General features: G+C 47.5%; 1 protein-coding gene across 15 annotated transcripts in view; it reads left to right on the top strand.

The window, feature by feature from the left end:
- The window catches only part of THRB (thyroid hormone receptor beta), a 401,819-nt gene that overhangs the window by 275,001 nt on the left and 107,761 nt on the right, over positions 1 to 19,057 (top strand). For 10 of the 15 annotated variants that reach the window (XM_017346748.3, XM_070072867.1, XM_070072864.1 and 7 more), the window contains one exon: positions 16,536 to 16,599. In XM_017346748.3, coding sequence (XP_017202237.1) covers positions 16,578 to 16,599 — 22 coding nt within the window. In that variant the 5' untranslated portion in view covers positions 16,536 to 16,577. Of the gene's footprint in view, positions 1 to 6,407; positions 6,841 to 13,674; positions 13,694 to 16,535; positions 16,600 to 19,057 lie in introns of those variants that run through there. The other 5 variants (XM_070072869.1, XM_070072868.1, XM_070072871.1 and 2 more) reach the window with 3 other exon arrangements.

Below are 19,057 nucleotides of genomic sequence, written 5' to 3'. Positions count from 1 at the left end.
TAGGAGAGTGTTCATTGGTAATCCTTCTAGAAATGTCTCCAGCAGCATCCGTAACAGGATTGAGCCTGACAATTTGTGAGGGGTGGAGACTTAAGGACAGTTCATACAAACTCCCACCCCATTAGTACATTCGTAAGGTGTATTATTCTCATGAACCGGACCCTGAGATAATAGGAATAATATTCTCAATCAGAAGGAACAGTAATTATTAATAGAACATCTAATTTTCTGAACAGCCATGTAACCTCTACTGAACTCAAAAACATCTGGCTAACAAAGAATGTCTCCCTGACGCATAAGTAATAAGTGTCTCGCTGATACAAGGTTGGCTGTGTGTGAAAGTTTCAGACTCAAAAGAATGAACTTTAAAAATGGTTTGTGTCAGCCTGACCAAATCCCGTCTCTTAGGCAGCGCAATTTTAGTTGCTTCATATTCTGAGCTGGAAGTTTAATTTAAAAAAAAAAAAAAGTATCCTGTAGGTGTGATTGTTAATCAGTTGTTCAATTGTTGTCTTCGTAGGTAGTGACATCAAAATTATTCAACATTCTGTTAGGAACAGATTTAAGCCCTCATTCTTCAGGCGGGAGTTTGGGTTAGAGGAGGCACAGTGTTAAGTCCTCGCTGTCCCGTGTGCCAGTGTTGCTCTTTAGACGTTCAGCATCTGAGCCTCAAAATCTTACCTGCAAAAGAGGTAACAAGGGGAGATCGTGAGCATCCGATGAAATAACTCATATAAAGAGAAAGCAGAAATGCATGTAGATTTGGAGCATAAAATCTGGGTCCTTGAGACCTGGCTCTCCCACTTTAAAAATCTTTGCAGTCTCAGACAAGGATGTCACTTCTCGTAACTTTAGTTCACCCACCTATAAAACTGAGCCAGTATCATCTTCAAAGGCTGTTGAGAGTAAGGAAGGAACTAGCATATGTAGGACAAGTGGCAGAATCCCGAGCACATAGTAAGTACTCAGTAAATGCTGTTATAGCTTTTGTTGTCTATTATTTTCATTATTATTATCCTTGCTTTTTAGGGAACCATATTGTACACGGGATGTGCAAACTGGGTGGTGATTAATATATTTAAAGTGTCATCTTCTTCCCTCTCTGCTCAGCTTCCCTGAACACACAAATAGAAACTCCTTAGATTTGTTGCAAATTTTGATTAAAAAACCCAGAGCCACGCTTTATCTACTTGGCTTTGGCCTTGGAGCTGAGAGATAGTCCCAGATATACATTTGTGCATTTCCTGTGGGATATACGTTATTTTTATGGTGTTTTAGAAACTGTACTATTCCCCTTTCTCTGGAAATCTTTGTCTTCAAGCTGCAGGAATTGTTTCCTGGAGAATCAAATGACTCATGTTTCTGTGATAGGTAGGATCAGCAATTCAAGTCGATGCCCAAGGCCACTGTCTTTCCTTTTCATACAAGCAAATAAGTTAGTAAGTGGGTCTTGTTTACAATAAACTTGCCCTTTTCTCTAGAGATGGGACAAGTGGAGAATCCCAGATCACATCCATAAAAGCTGTGTTCTATGAGGGAAAGTTGAAGCTGTGAAAAATATTGATTTAGGTGTTCTCTCGCTGGGGAAATAGCAGCTGCGGTCCACACAGATTTCAGATGGGACCCATTAATTATCGTAGCACTGCTTAAAAGAGTCAGTTTTACAAATCCTGCTGTCCCCAGGGGACTGAGTTGTCTCCTCATCCAGTCTTACACAGTAGCTACCATGGCCTGGAAATCCCACTCTTTCCAAATGTTAGCAACTATTTTGTAAGAAATCATTTTGCTCTGACAAATGTCATATCTGATGTGGTGCTATTTACCAAAACTACAACTCTGCAGCCTATGCATGAAGGAAACCAAGCTTTCAACAGGTGGCAACAGCACTTAGTGAACACTCTTCTCCCTTCCCCCAATGCCCTTCCTAGGACAAAAATACTGCGTCAAGTGCCAGCTCTTCTCTGGCCATGCAGGCAAAATACCAGGACTGGGTGGATTTAGGCCTCTACCACCAGTACTCAGTTCTGCAGAACCCGTGATCAACCATGTGTTAACAACAACTCAAGCACACTGAGGACTCACTATCTGCAAGGCAGTGTCCTAATTACTTTTCTCATATGAACTCATCTAATCCTTATAATATGTCCATAAGGGACATACTATTCTTCTTTGAGAGCAAATGTACAAATATTCAAACAAGTTGGTATAGATATTGTATCCAGTGATGCAGGCTATACGGTCAGAACTATTTCTGCTTTGTCACCTACACGTCACCTAGCCCACATTCTGAAAGGTGCTCAGTTGAAATTAGATCTTTACCAAGAAGACTGGCATGCCCCATGGGCAGGGCAGGGAGCCATGAGGATCTGCATAGCATGTGTTTCTTTTTTAAGTTACTCTTGTCTTCCACACACTCCGATGGCACTCTGCACTCACGGTAGACCAGGTACAACCTCCTCTGTTGGAATCTTGTGTGTGTGTGTGTGTGTGTGTGTGTGTGTGTGTTGTCATCTCTACAAGGCTGTACTTGCCATAAAGGAAGAGGTAGGTGTCAGTCATCTTTGTGTCCTTCACCCAAATGAGTAGTGTGGACATGGCAGTGGGGAGCAGTGCGACTCAGCAGTTCAGAGCACCGTCCTGGGTTGGCATTCCAACTCGTCCTTTCTCCAGCCACCAGACAAAGCAAGGTTCTCTGTCCCTCTAGACCTGTTTCATCGTGGTGAAGGAAACTACTCTGAAGATCCGTTCCTTCAGATGTCCTGGTTATTGATGACATAGCAGCTGTGTCCTCCTGGAATTCTCTGGAGCCGTAGCAGCTGTCCCTAAGAACCCCCTTACAGCGTCCCATTGCTCACCCTTAGAGAGTCCCTAGTGAGAACACTGAAGCCAGGCCTTTGGCAGCCTCCTGACCTTAGTTCACCCAGAACCTCTGTGCTCTGGCAGGGCTCTGGCAAGGTTTTGAGCAGAGACCTGCATAGAGGAGCAGAAAGAAGGCTGTCCCCCTTTGGAGCTCAACGGTGAGTGCTGCTGAACTCCCAGAGGAGGAAAAATGGTCTTCTTTGAGTTCTTAGTATCCATATCGCAATGTGCTGTTAGTACTCCATATAGGCTATCAGATCATCAGGTCCCAGGGCTATGAGCCGGCAGCATCTCAGTCTACAGCTACAGACACGGTAACCTTGGAGATGTGGAAGACAGTTGGCCATCTTAGTAAAAATGGCACCGTACTTAGAGTTTGTCTTGGCATGATAAATTTGAAAGTGGAAAATCTATACAAAGCTCATTTCATGCAGAGTGGCTGCTTATTTTCCCAAACAGCCCTGAAGTCCTGAAAAAAAAAAAGACTTTTGGGAGATGTGGGAGTTGTTAAGGAGAGCTGTTTAGTCCAAATAAATTACTCTTGAGTTAAGCCTTGATCAAGAAGTTTAAGTTACATTTCTTTATCAACAAATCAATGTCCCTGGCAGCAAATAGGCTAAGGAAGTCTCTCCCATCCGCCACTTAAAACCCAAGCCAGAGACAACCCTTATGCCAGTTATGGAATAACAGTGGCCTGTGTTTCTTTTCTAGCTTGTGTCTGTCACTTACAGTGCATTTTTAGTGGTTGTGTTGAGACATATTACATTACAATGTTCACCTATCAAACGTGGACAATTTAATGGATTGTAGCATATGCACAGAGCTGTGCAGCCATCATCACAATCCCATTTTAGGATATTTTCATTCCCCTAAAAGGAACCCTTGCACCCATGAGTGGTGAATCCCCATCCCTAGACCAACCCCCAGTCTCACTCTCACCACCCAGCCCTCGAGTGCTCACCCACTTTCTGCTCTGAAAGTGCACAGTTCAGTCCCTAGTAATTAGAGGCAAATGACAAAATGTGTCCTTTTTTTTACAGATAGAATCGGACAGTGAGAGAGAGAGAGAGAGAAAGGTCTTCCTTCTGTTGGTTCACCCCAAAATGGCCTCTATGGCCAGCATGCTGCATCCAGCGCGCTGCACCAATCCTAAGCCAGGAACCAGGTGCTTCTCCTGGTCTCCCATGCAGGTGCAGGGCCCAAGCACTTGGGCCATCCTCCACTGCCTTCCCGGGCCACAGCAGAGAGATGGACTGGAAGAGGAGCAACCAGGACAGAATCCTGCGCCCCAACCGGGACTAGAACCCAGGGTGCCAGCGCTGCAGGCGGAGGATTAGCCTAGTGAGCCGTGGCACTGGCCAAAATGTGAACTTAATATCAGTCATTTTTTTTAGAAAATTCCTTTTCTTCATGTTTCACTGAGCCTCCCCTCCTCCACTCAGCACCAGCCTTTTGCTGTCACCTACAAAGGTGTGCACTGCTCTTACGTAACAGGTGCTTGTGTTTACTAAGGGCCTACTGTGTGCCACACGCAGTGCTAGCACTGGGGGTCATCAGTGAACCAAATAAAGATTCCTGTCCCCCTGGAAGCGACTTCCTAGCAGGGGTGACAAAACAACAGGACAACAGTGGTCAAGTACAGAAGTGAAGCAGGGAGCAAGTTGAAAGATGCCAATGACTGTGGGGAGTAGAGCAGGGTGAGGGGTCTAGACAGGCAGGGCCATGATATAGCACGGACTGGGGAGTTGGGGTGTGCAAGACTTAACAGAGTTGAAGGAGCTACCTGAGCAGGGGTCTGGAGATTTTTCAGGATTCGGGACAGAGGAAAATTTCTGCCACAAAACCCCTCTGGTGAGAGGCATAGATGACGTGTTCAAGGAATAGCCTGCAGGATGGTGAGGCTGAAAGAGGGAGAGGAACCAGAGAGAGGAGGGAGGGAACAGAGGGGAGGCAGCAGCTGAACTGCACTGCACTGGGACCACCCCGACCGTCATCGTGAAGAGAGAGAAGGAGACGAGCAGACACAGTGGAACTCACGGGTACTACTGTAGAGGCCGCTTCAAGGCAGCCGTGAACTCCAAAACACTCAGTGGTCTGGGGCACAGCCGGAGCGCTGGGCTCCCTCCAAGCTGCCCAGGTGACTTGGATGCCCAGGGGAGCATTTGGACCACTAAGTGTCCATGCTGGTTTGACTTTGCTGCTAGGAAACAACCCACCCCCACCCCTGCCGCCACCCCCCAAGATGAGGTCTGTGGCCGATTGGTGAGGCTGTGCCAAGTGGCAGCCAGAGGTTTCCCTGCTACAGCGGTGGCAGGGCTGGCACTGCAGACCGTGCGCAGAGCAGGCTGGGGCTGGCTGGAACCCACCTGGCTCGGCTGACCTTGAGTCAAGCCCCGTCTTTAGCTGGATCCAAAGGTGAGCCCCTGAGTGTGAGAGGCAGGCTTTCTCTTTGTACTGAAGAGGGGCTTGTGATTTGTCAAGACAGAATAGAAGGTTAAGACTTGAACCTCAGGAAGTGAATATGAGATTCACTCGACAGTTTATAAGAAAAATCGTGGTGGTGTGCCAGGCATTGTGCAAGGGGGTGCTGATACAAAGATAAAGTCTCACCATCCTTGCCCAAGCCAAATGGCTCGAAGTAAAGACCGTGTAATATTTCAGAGTGTGTTAATTGTGAGAAGGCTTTAAATAAGCCCGGGAAAGAGGGGGAACCTTCCGTCGCATAGCTGAGCTGTTGGCATTTCTAATTCCGAGGGATGAATAGAACATTATTGTGTGCATCGGCACAAGTACAGCGGGAGGGGAAAAAGATGCTTGGAGCCGAGAGCCAAACATGAATCAGCAATCTCCTCCCATTGTTTGGAAAATAATCACCACGCTGGGAGTATGGAATTTAAGAATCATGCAGAAAGGCCCCTCCCCCAGCAGGAAACAGACTCTGGCTAAACCATGGCATCTTGTTTTTTGGCTTCCTGAGCTGAAAGGAATGTCAAAACGTTGGAGAGGATTTAGCAAGAGCTGATTTGTAAATATGGATAATAGGACCCCTAAGACATGGGAGACGACTTCCACCCACCGTGGGCAGCCCCTCGGAGGTGGCACCCAAGGCACTGCTTATTTACGTTCAGGAACCCGAGCCAGAGCTGCCTGGCTATAATAAATAACAAGCGCTTCCTGAAGTCCTACTATGTGCAGACCATTGTGCTAGTTTGTGGGGAGAGGAAGGAGAGTGGGCCCTGCCTTTTGAAGACTTTCTCAGTTGTCAGTGGGCAGAGGAAGACAGAAATGCTATAAAGCGGTCACTCTCAGAGCCATGCATGTATCAGAAGCATTGCCTGGAGGGCTTATGACAATGCACGCTGCTGGACCCCCACCTCATTCGACTCAGCATCTGCATTTCTTTTTATGAGTTGATATTTATTTATTTGAGAGGTAGAGTTACAAACAGAGGGAGAGACAGATCTTCCAGCCACTGGTTTGCTCCCAAAATGGTCTCGAAATGACTACAACTGGGCTGATCTGGAGCTTCTTCTGGGTCTCCCATGCAGGTGCAGGGGCCCAAGCAGGCCATCAGCCAGGATGCTGGATCAGAAGAGGAGCAGCCAGGACATGAACCAGCACCCATGTGAGATACCGGTGCCGCGGGCAGAGGCTTAGCCTAGCTACTGTGCCACAGCGCTGGCCCAGACTCAGCATTTCAACATATCCCCAAGTGATGCGGATTCTGCTGATCCAGGGGCCGCACTTGAGAACCTGGGGCAGGTGAAAAGGGGGTGATCTGAGTCCCCAAGTGCACCAGAAAGCTGCCGCGGCTTTGTTGGTCCTGTAGCAGGTCTCCGGCACACAGTGAACAGCCTTTCATTAGCAATGTGCTTCGGATAAAGCAGCCTGGCCATGACGTTGCTACTGCCCCAGGAAAGGCGTCAAGAGGCAGGGAGGAGTTCTCTGTAGGCCTGAGGATGCTGAACAGAACGTGACACGGTAGGGTCAGCTCCAGTGGTCCCAAACAGCAGGCACTCAGGTGGGCTCACAGCAGCTCAGCAAATGACTTTAAGAGGGTGACAACTGTCCCCACACTCATGTTCAAACTCAGCTGCTTCTCTCAGGAGCAGAAGTTCTCAAAAGAATCATGCACGAGGAATTTTCAGCACACAGGCCTGAGCCTGGCCTGGAGATGGAGAGCAGAGTCTCTCAGGCGATTCTGTCACGAACCTCCTCCTTGCGAACCAAGAACCGTTCTCCCTGTGGCTCCCATGCTGAGCCTTTGTGTACACACAAGCAGACTGCAAGGTCACTCTCTGACACTTCGTGTCTCGCATCATCTTATTACTGTAGGACTGGAGTGAATTGGGGAGTGTCCCAAATTCAGGGGTGCCCATCAAAAACGCAAGCCACCTTCAAAGAGGTCCGACCTTCCGAGAGTGAGCACCTCTTCCCTGGCTGTGGTCTAGGGAAGGCTCTGTGCTGGCCAGGGTGGAGAAGCTGGGTGCCCGTCCTGAGCCACCTGTAGCCTGCCAGGATGCTCCCAGAGTCCCCGCCATGTTCCTAAATGGTGGACACAAAGAGTGAGGCGTGAAAGGAGATCTTTGGGCTTTGTGGAGATTCCCAAAGCTGCTATAGCTGTGGTTCCCAAACTCTGTCCCAAGGCACCCTGGGAGTGCCACACCAATGCGGGGGGGGGGGGGGGCGGGGGCACTTTTAACTTTTGAAGAAAACACAGCAACAAATGCCAGAAACCATGCAAATATAGGTTGGTTAGGCTGTTTGGGCTTAGTTACTTACCAACACAGCATCTAAGTATTTCCTCTGAACCAGGGTCATGGTGAAGAAAATATTAAACATAAGGAGTACCACGCACCCGAAAAGGTGGGTATTTCCATGTTACAGTATTGCTGTCCCAGGAGCAGTGTATTTTGACTTCATTCTTCCTGACAGAATTTTGCATTCAAGCCGGCACACATAAGGAAATGTACACTCTAAGTCTGGCTTAAATATCAGGGTGAAAACCCTAAAAGAAAATGATAAAAACGTGTGTCTTTGAGGGGCTTCTCTCCTCTCCAGCCTTCCTACCCACCTCTTCCCATTCCCATTCTGTGACTCAATCCTTATCCCAGGTTCCTTTCACTTTCTAAAAAAAAAAAAATCAGAAGAGCCTAAACTCTCCCAACCCGTTCTGCATAACTTACACTTACTAGGTTCATTCTTGCACATCTGAAGAAATCATCGCACAAGGGCATTCCTGAAAATCACCCTTGGAACAAGTCGTTCTAAACAAAACTCAGTGTGACTGTGCCGGGCACATGACACCCCACAGGAAGCCGCTGAATTTGCTGATAAAGTTGCATGAAGAGGCTTCAACCAAGCAGTAGCAAACAGAAACCAAAGGAAGGAGAGGGAACAATATCTAGTTCCTATTTCTGTAGGAATTTTGCAATGTAGCCTCCTCCTCGGCTCAATGTTTGACGAAGTAGTGATGAATTGTAGCCATATTTATTAGGATAATCTTATTTTCATCTACAAGGAATTTTAGGAGCCAAGCAGTCTTTGTACCACTTCCTTAGGAAAACGATTCTTCCTCACCCAGGCTAAAAAATCCACTAGGAGCTCACTGCCGACTCCAGAGGCAGCAGAGCCCCAACTCAGACTGGGAGATAGTGTCTCCGTGGCACAAAATCGAGTTTTCTTTTATGTTATGACTGTAGGTGGGGCCTCTACCCAGTGGGCAGGTGCTGTAGCCTTTTTTATGAAGTCGTCCAGGGCCAGGGAGGGAGTGGGTTGTTTGTTGTTATCTTATTCATCATCAAACGACACTATTTTAAATCAATAATAAATCACTTGCTTCAGTGCTAATGATTTATTTTCATGTTCTTGTTTGTTGTTTTTCTTGCTTGTGTCTCAATGAGTCACCTAACCACAATTACATATGCAGGCATCTGGCGGTTGGTTCTGCATGCTATCCTCATTCCTCAGGAATTATTTAATTCCCTGGTGTCTCTCTCTCTCTCTCTCTCTCTCTCTCTCTCTCTCTCTCTCTCTCTCTCACACACACACACACACACACACACAACAAACACACACTTTCCCTCGCTTTGCTTTGGCACAAAGCAGCGATCCTTCTGTCCACCAGGTGGCAGTAGAAGCAATTGTAAGGGTGGGCTTTGGCCGGCAGGACATGGGTTGAAATTTTTCTCTAGAACCATCCATCTGCTTTCTCCCGCTAAGACTGGCCTGCGTTTATCAGGAGCATTCTGAGCTGAGTGGCCATCTCTGGAGAAAGCTGACCATGGGGAAAACGCACTGTGCCCATGGCAGGTGGACAAATGGATCCTTTCATGCCCGGCCTCATTAAGGCTTGTCCCAGCTCGTTTCTTCTTGACTTTTCTGTCATCCCATAATTTGGCTAAAAACCGCTGCTTGTTTCACTGAGCGTGACAATGAATTCGATGTGGCAGATGATTCTTTGTTTGGTTTGTTCTGGCTCCAAGAGCCCCACTTCAACCCCTACTGACTTAGTGCTCAAACAGAAATAGGTTCTCTTGGGCTATGGCCACAGAGGCTGGCACTGAAGGAGGAAGCAAGTGCATTGCTCCCACTAACGCCCACAGGCCCTTGAGCTGGGCACCAGATGCCCACGTCAGGAAGGCAGCTCTTGACTCTCAATACCCCCAGTCTCTTGGTGAGTAGCAGGGCCCTCACTCCTTCCAACATGCCATGGTGCCTCTGCCTGGGGAGACACAGAAACAGAGGAAGGGAAGGAGAGAGACAGCGACAGGACGTGCACATAGGGTACCAGAGAGAGCATTGAGTCCCTCTAATTGAGTTTTTTTTTAAGATTCTTGTATTTATTTGAAAGGCAGAGCCAGAGAGAGAGAGAGAGAGAGAGAGAGAGATTTTCCACCTGCTGGTGTGCTCCCCAGATGGCCACAACAGTCAGGTGTGGGCCAGTCTGAAGCCAGGAGCCAGGAGCTCCATCCTGGTCTCCCACATGGTGGCAAGGGACCAAGTACTTGAGCCATTTTCAGCTGTCGTCCAGGCACATTAGCAGGGAACTAGATAAGAAGCAGAGCAGCCAGGACTCAAACTAACACTCGAATATGGGATGCTGACCTGCTGCACCGCAACATGGGCCCCTCGTGTTACCGATTTGTGATTCTACATTCTCAAATAGGGTTAGTGTTACCGAGTATAAAAGGTGGATCATAGCCTGGTAAGACTGAAGTACATTTTGCTTCTGTTTCCTTCTGAGTTCTTAACTCATTCCTACCATCAGAAATTCAACTGCATTTTTTCACCTCACTGAGGCCTAGATTTACTCTTAAGGTGCAAAGACCCGGAGGAAAGACAATTGGAGCTGCATTTAGGATGCTTTATTGTTGCAGACAAATTTGTTTCCATGTCCAGCCTTCCTGCCTGCCCTTAACAAGGTTAAATGCACATGAAAGATAACCTGGAAAGGAAAAAAACCCAAAACATCAAAAAGGGCCTTGAAGGAGAAGAGTGGCAGGTGAGGGAGAAGCAAGTTCACCTCCAGTTTATCTTGGTGTTGATGGTGTCCCAGGCCATGGTCTTCTGTGCCGTGCACGAGTCCTTAGCCCACCTCTGGGCACCTTAAAGTAGAGGCCGGATAACAGTTCCAGTTACTTGTGCTCTGATTGGGGGTGATGAGTCTGGCTAGGAGATGAGCAGATCATAGTGAGAGTGACCATGATAATGAAAAACTCTTCTAGCACCTCATGTCGGTGCCCGGCTTTAGCATTCACACAGCACTTTCCAACTCCCTTGCCTCCTCCCCACCCCCAGGTTAACCCTGGGAGGGCAGCGATTATGGTTCCACTTTACAAATGAAGCCCCATGAAGGAACCTCTCTAAGATCCCCACACTCCAGAACTGAGACTTGGGAATATGAACCCTCTGGAGTGACCCCGGTCCCAAGGTCTCCTCCACACCTGGGATGGACCTTGCCCTTATAAATGCTTCCCAAATGTCAGGGTCAAGGCTCGCTGCAATTAGGTCATTCTCTATGAGAGACAGCGGTAGAGAAGGGGAAACTCCACTTCCCAAAGTGAGGGCAAAGGCACCCAGAACCCACAGGCTTCCTACTTCCTGGCATGGGGGGCAGCCCACTCTGAGGGGAGCCCCTGCCTTCCCCAGCAGGAGGGATAAGGAGCTCTGGTCCCACCCAAAATTCTCAGCAGTGCCCAACACCCCATGATACCAGTTGCCTGCTGCATAAACACAACTTCAAGGTACAGCCCCAATCTATGCCCTCACCTAAGCAAGGTGGCCTCTAAAATCCTTCCATTTAGGAAGTTCAGAGTGGCCACTGATGCTGCCTCTACATTTGCTGCCCTCCAGGTGAGAAGGATCAGTCCTTCTCCGAGAGCCTTCCCGGGGTACCAGTGTCAGGCTAGAGTCTGGAATAACCTAACACATGGGCATCTAACCTTTCCAAGTTAATCAAGAGAAGTGTTTGTGAAGGGTCCTCCTGCCTTCAACCCCCCACAGCCACAGCTCTCTGGGCCTGTGAAACACTTGCAGGTGACTAGATACGCTCTGTTAGTCTCACCGTGCAGACACGTCAGCCTGCAGAACCTCCGCTACCTTTCCTCCTAAGCAAGGCCAGGCAACGAAAACCAAGGAAGGTGGATCGAAAAAGCTACAAACACCCTCCTTGGAAAACCGTGTACTTGCTGGGACCACACACCTGTTAGCCCTTGTGTTTCCTTGTGCCCAAGGAAAGCTACAGCACTGAAGGGATTCAAGAGACAACATTCTTGGCCACTTGCCCCTCCCTCTAAAATCATGTACCCTGTGCTCTTGTGTTGTTCCCAAGTGATACTTCTCACTCCCAGAAAATACCAGCTTATTCTCTTTTTTTTTTTTTTTCAGAGCCAAGCTCAGATGTCCATTGAGCCCCCTCATAGAAGTAAAATCAATCCCACTCTCCTTGGTGCCTTTCAAGCAATATCTTTTACCCCTCTTGTTCACCTCGTCTGTCCCTGAGCTACATGCTGCTGGTCACCCAAGCGCCCCACCCCCACCCAGGGGAAAGGCTCTGTATTTCATCTTGAATGACCCAGAGCCCTAGCTGGTGTCTGATGGAATGAATGAGACAGCCCTAAGCCATAGCCTTGTGTTGGAGGGTTCCTCTTCAGTCTCCAGCCTTGCTTCTTAGAAACCCATCATTCTTCCTCTCCAAAGGGACCAGCAAGCTGCTCGTGGGTAGGTCCTTGCCTCTTTGCCCCAGACCACAAAGAGCTTCCACATCTCCTTTCCATCCCATTTCCTCGCTTCTATGGACATCAATTTTTATCTTTTCCATTAGCTCTTAGCAGTTTAGTGACCATTAAAATCTTAAGGTGGCATCTGAAAGTGCATTTTACATGCATGTGGTATCTTTGAACCCCCCTGGAAGCATGAGCCAGAAGGCTTGCCTGTTTACCAAGAGGGAACTTGTAACTTTCATTACAACCCCTGAGCAGGTCACACACACCCACAGTCACTGAGCTTTGGAGGAGAAACTGAACGGAGAGCAGGGAGTAGACTTTCACTTTCCCACTAGAACCCTATCACACCCGGTACCTGTGCTTTGCAGCATGAAAACACTGAGGCTCTTGGGAGGGGCTTATTAACCCCGAGAACAATAAACAACCTTAAGAGGGCAGGACACGTTCATCTGTGCAGTTGCCACTGCCTGGGTGTTGAGCCTAAGGGGGAGCAGAGAAAGTCTCCCTTGGCAGTGTCAGCAGCATCTCTGCTCACCTTCAGCCCACTAAACACGCTTGGACTCTCCCACATGGCAGCTTCTCAGATATTTGAAGACCACTATCTCACCTGCCTGCGGCTCTTCACTTGTCTAGACTTCCTTCAGCACTTGCTTACGCTGTCTTCCATCATCCAGGATATTTGGCATGAGACATCTCTCTTAGGATGTAGCAGCCCTCATGGCCCTTGTCCTACAGGCTGCATTTCTGTCTATGCAGAATATACAAATACAGTCTATGGTGGTCTTTGAGTTGTCAGTGGCATCATAGCCCAGGGTGGGGTACATGGAGCCTGTCATCTTCCAAAGTTCCTGGACTTATTTTCTCAGTGATGTGAATAATGCCATTCACTTTTCCATTTCAGAGTACTCAGTAACAATTTGCTCATAGTTTGCATTTTTAAAATAGAAATGCGTTGTTGTGTGTGAGAAGTGAATGTCCACTTTCCACTCTTCCCCACGGCACGAGACCAATCTAAGGGATATGGCTGTGGACTGGGAGTGGATGATCCAGGCAAAGGGAGGTTCAGCTTTGAGTCCGTCTCAGCACCACCCCGTAGGTCACGGCATCTGGGACTTGTATTCTTAGCTGCTGCCTCCTAGCCAGCTTGTAAAATGGGCTGTAAATTCCTCGAGGGCAGAGAACGTCACATCTTAACCATCTGTACCCCCAGTGTTTATCCCAGTATTAAAGGCTCATCTCACAGTCATCATCATGTCTTCTTATTTCTGCCTCCTGGCTGTTCCATGCGCCCCTCGCCTTCTCGCTGCCTCTGCTGCGTGCCCAAGCTCTGCCACCTCTGGCTCGCTCCCATACCAGCTGGAAATGCCCAACTGCTCCTGCTGCCCAAGCACCAGCCACCATGAAGCTTCAACACCTCAAGCTGGATCTCATCACTTCCCCTGCCCAAAACTCACAGGAGCACTGGAGTTCCCCAGTTCTGCACCACGCTCCTTTCTTGCTGAGTAGTCCCTGTGCCGTAGGAGCTCATAAATGAGAACAAAGGAGTGAACCATAACCTGGAACATGCCTATTTCAAAGAAAGTGGTCAAGTGTTGTGGTACAATGGGGTAAGCCTCTGCTTGTGACACCCACATCCAGTATTGGAGGGTCTGGTTCGAGTCTGTTACTCCACTTAGGATCCAACTTCCTGGGAGGCAGTGGGTGATGGCTCAAGAACTCAGGTCCCTGCCACCCATGTGGAAGATCCAAATGGAGTTACAGGCTCCTGGTTTGGGCCTGGCCATATCCCAACTGTCACAGACATTGGAGGATTGAACCAGTGTATGGACGATCTCTCTGTCTCTCTCTCTGTCTCTGTCTCTGTCTCTCTGTCTCTGTCTCTGTGTATGTGTGTGTCTGCCTTTCAAACAAACAAACATGTTTAAATAAGGAAGAGCACCTTAGGGTCTGGAATCACCTCCAGGCAGAAGCGTTCCCAGATAAGCCCAGCAGGAAACACTGCCTCCCTTGTGCCCCAGTCTACATGAGTCTACAACTGAAGGTGAATCCTTGGGCCATTTTTCTACTTTGCTGTGATTCTCTGTGTTAGATTATACACCCCTCATGGGCAGGCTGCAGTATCGTCCTAGAACAAAAACCAGGGCCTTGCTTGAGCAGAGTTGGCCTCAAACAAAGCCTCTTGACCACACACATGAATGAGCTGTGTAAAAGGATTAGAGACCACACAAAGTGGCACATCTCCCTCCACTGGTGCTGAGCTGTGGCTCAAGAGAGAACCATCTCTGGGCTTCTCCAGCCGGTACAGAACGTTCCACTGACATATTACAGAATGACCAGGGACTGCGGCTCTGGGACACCTGCCTATCCCAGGGGGCTGGCAGAGGCTTCGTGGGAATTGCAATTCTGGAGCTCACTGAAGGGAAACTGTACTAGATGCTAAATAATAGCTGATTCTAAAGTAATATGGGAATAGTAATACAAGAGGACTTCACAAAAGTTCATGGCAAATGGAATTAAAAGATGAATGTGTTTGGGTGCAAAAAACTTTGAAAGCCATGCATAGAGGAATCTTCAAAAAGCTAATGAAACATTCATATCATGAAAAGTATATGTTGATTTCAAAAATATTAGTGGCAGAATAAACATGTCTTTTGATTCCATTTTCCCATAGTATTTTTAAGACTATTGCCATAAAATAGTAACAAGTAACACTGTAGTACTAAAGTATCAACTGTTACTATAGTTGAAGGAAAATAGTACTAAATAGGAATAGTACTAATAGTACTCTAATATGTTATATAATATATAACATGTGTATTATATATAATAACTAATAGTACTAAGTGGTGTAGCAATAACACTACCCTTGAAGCCTTACTAAGATATTTTTCCCTCTCCTAGGACACTTTGTGATTCCCATACAACACTTCCTAGAGTCCAAGGCATGAATGCGTTGCTGCAGTCTTAGACGCACACAGAGAATGAAGGGCCACGTTTACATGTGTGCTGAAAACATAGTCCACATGCTTCCTCTTCCGTGTGCTTCTCTAGTCTGTTACTTCCCATCAAGGTGGTTCCTCATCCAGTGGTGGCCACGCACTTAGTACAAGGGAACTGCACTAAGTGCACAGAACATGCAATTGAAAGAAAATTAATTTTGAGACAAAAGTTTTTGAAAGCCATGCATAGTTTTTTTTTTCATAACATGCATTTCCTTTGAACTTTTTGAAGCTCTCCCCATGCACAGATTTTAAAATTTTTTACACCATAATCAACTTATTTTCATTCCATTTCTCTGAACTTTTTGAAGTCCCCTCATACATGGTAGACTACCCAGCACTTTCATTCACATCAGCATTGAACTTCAGAAACTCCAGCCTTGTGAAATAAATAGAGAAGGAATTTAATTTTCTCATTTTATACTGAAGAATCATAAAGTTCAATGCGTTGAAATTACTTGCAATGGTTACTTGTAGTGACAACATTGACCCTCAAGCCCATGCCTTGGGCTTCAGTGCTATCCCTGAGCCAACCTGGTGCCACCGCCCACCACTGAACACAGAACACCCTCCAGGAAAGGAAAGCTAACCCTGGTCCATCAGCAGTAAGCTGAAGAACTCTGACCTGTGTTCGTCAGCCACCGGTGCCCACCTGGGTCACCCACCTGCGTACTGTGCTCTGCAGTCAGTGCACCTGTGGCACCTCCAGGTCCCCTTCCCAGGCTGTGCTGTGGTTGGATCTCATCCAGGTAGTGGGGGAGGGAGCTCAGGTCGGACTGAGGTGAAGTCAGAAAAGGAAAGACAAAAATCCGAATTCCGTCTACAGAGCAGTGTGTCTCAGGCATTCAGTCGCATGTCAATCACCTGGGTTCTTACCCAAATGCAGAGCTTGGTTGAGTTGGTTTGGCACAGAACCCAAATATTCTAACAAGCTGGTCTACAGACCACCCTTTGAGAAGCAAATGTCTAGAGTCAAGAAGCTAAAACATCTCAGCTACTAAAGAAAAACAGCCAATCAGTGGGCCAGCAGCTTTCTTAAAAACTTGAGATGGAAAAATGTGACTTTGAAAAAATGTTATTTTATGAATCTTGATGTGAATGGAAAGGGAGAAGGAGTGGGAGAGGGGAGGGTTGCGGATGGGAGTGAAGTTATGGGGGGGGAGCTATTGTAATCCATAAGCTGTGCTTTGGAAATTTATATTTATTAAATAAAAGTTTTAAAAATGTTATTTTAAAAATCGTGTTTGTGGTAGGAACCCCGAGTTGAAATTAAGATGTCTTATAAATGTACACATTCACCTAGCCTACCTGTACTTCAATTTCCCAGGTTCAGAGTGGAGGGCAGCAAATCCTGCCTCAAGCTAATAATGTGTATACCAGTGTCTGTAACATTATGGGGAAAAATGGAGATTATAATTTATGATGTTTTTCCTTTTTTTCTCCCCCGTAGGAGATGTCAGTGAAGAAACGGACCCAGAATGACAACTAACCCATGACTCCCAACAGTATGACAGGTATCTGTTTTTTTAAACTTTTCTCATATGTCTCCATTTTTATTCTACCTAAAGGGAAACAGGTTCCAAAAGACAAACCTGAGGCTCTTAGCAATGATTATTTCCAAACCCTATGAATGTGTCCCTACAAACGCACTTCCTTCAGAAATGACACGAGATGCGTCATTGGCCAGAAAGATGTTAGGCAGGAGGTGATAGCTCGCAGTAGAAGGTTAGCTTTAGCCATCTGTAGTCATCCTTGCACACTCAGTATGTTTATGCTTTTTTAAAGATTTATTTATTTATTTGAAAGGCAAAGTTACAGAGAGGCAGAGGCAGAGAGAGAAAAGTCTTCCATCTGCTGGTTCACCCCCCAAAATGGCCACAATGACCAGAGCTGGCCGATATGAACCCAGGAGCCTGGAGCGTCTTCCAGGTCCCCTTGCTCTACACGCAGGACCATTCCTCCAAGAACCCCTTCTTTAACCAGTCTGAGAAGCGGAAGCCACTGCACGTTGCCACGCAGCCTTCTGAAAGTTTGGAAGCCCCCCAAATGGCCATAGACATTACCTCTCCCAGCGTCGTCCCCTTTCTCTGTACCGGCCTGAAGCAGCAAAAAGAGAACCTGAGAATACCAGTATGATTCACACCTGTGAGCTGTGAGGATCACAAAATCACATTTCATCTTGCTTCCCATTAACATTACCAAAGCCTGCTCACTCCCAATTCTGTCGCACTGTCCCCTGGGTCATACTGTTCACCTCTTAAATCTCACCCCTTTAGCTCATCAACCTGTTCATCCAGTGGAGGATGGCTACAGAGCAGCCTTAGCTGCAGCCCCCATGTTCGTGCTGGTGCGAATGGGAATCTCCAGCCAGAGGGATGGTGCTGAATCCTTTGCAGGCACAAATCCACATGAACACAGATACTAGGCAGCAGGGAGCCATGCTACAACAAAAACAGGGAAAGCGGCCCCTCTGAAAAGGACAGTGTGAGAGCGACTGCTACACCAGGTGGCTCCAGACTCCATAATTTGCCCACCTGAACTCGCTTCCAAGATTAAGCTTGAAGAACACATCCTTCTGAGACAGAAGCAAATGGCAAAACCTGGCATAAAAGCATCTCATACGATGACTGAGGTTAGTTCTAGATGGAGTATAATAGTAACACCCTCTCCAGGCCCCCCAGGTCAAGGATTAGCAAGCATTTATTTATTAAGACCAATGAGTTGGTATTTTAGGCTTTGCCGCCCATATGCTGTCTGGTCCAACTACTCAGTTCCACCACTGTAGCATGAAAAGCCACCGATTTTATATAAATAAATGGAGTTGACTGTGTCTTAATAAAACTTTATTTGCAAAACAGTTCCTAGGCCAGCTTTGGCCCACGGACTGTCATTTCCTGGTGCTCAGCAGAGGGTGGCCCCAAAGGTTCCCTTCTAGCTGTAGTCCATGCTAGCACCCAGCAGGACCCAGGAGGCTGAGTCAGCTCAAAGGCTGAGGTGGGAATCTAGGCTCCCTCCTGGACAGTTCCAGACTAAGCCAGCTTTCTACCCCACCCTGTGGAAACTTGGCTGCTTTAGCCAGCAGGCTGAGGTGGGGACCCCACCACCCCCTCGTGGACCAGGGAGTTTTCACTTCCAGAATCTGCACAAAGTGTAGACACTGAATTCAGTTCTGTTTTCAAAGAAGCCTGCTCCATGGACATATGTATTCAGTGTGTCAACGGGCTCAGGTAAGGACATCATTGCTTCAGCACCTTGTTTGTGTGTGAAATTAAAGTGTCTTTTCCCCCTCTCTCCTTTGCTATAGGCTTGGTCTACATGTTTAAGAAATCTAAAGGGAGGCCGGCGCCGCGGCTCACTAGGCTAATCCTCCACCTTGCGGCACCGGCACACTGGGTTCTAGTCCCGGTTGGGGCGCTGGATTCTGTCCCGGTTGCCCCTCTTCCAGGCCAGCTCTCTGCTGTGGCCTGGGAGTGCAGTGGAGGATGGCCCAAGTACTTGGGCCTGCACCCCATGGGAGACCAGGATAGGTACCTGGCTCCTGCCATCGGATCAGCGCGGTGCGCCAGCCGCAGCGGCCATTGGAGGGTGAACCAACGGCAAAGGAAGACCTTTCTCTCTGTCTCTCTCTCACTGTCCACTCTGCCTGTCAAAAAATAAAAAAAAAAAAAAGAAATCTAAAGGGAGGCCATAATAGAGTTGTAATTCCTTGGAACTAAGTGCTTGGTCTAAAAGCATAATTAATGCCTCTTTTTCGGTGAAAAGCATGATAGGTAACAATCCCATTATGCAACACAGGAAATGAACCAACCCTTAAGGGAAAGAAAACTGCTTTCTAAGTGAGCAGCAGTCAGGAACAACAACTCCATCTTCCTGCACGTGCACAAGCCAGCGTTTTCCGATAGAAGACGCGCATGTTTGGGATGTGGGCTCTTCCAGCCACAGTGTTTATCGAATTTATGCATTTTGCATTTA

Source organism: Oryctolagus cuniculus, chromosome 4 (assembly GCF_964237555.1).
Source record: "Oryctolagus cuniculus chromosome 4, mOryCun1.1, whole genome shotgun sequence".
In the NCBI taxonomy this organism is placed as follows: domain Eukaryota; kingdom Metazoa; phylum Chordata; class Mammalia; order Lagomorpha; family Leporidae; genus Oryctolagus; species Oryctolagus cuniculus.
The sequence above is the reverse complement of the archived record's forward strand: the minus strand, read 5'-3'. Positions and strand labels throughout refer to the sequence as shown.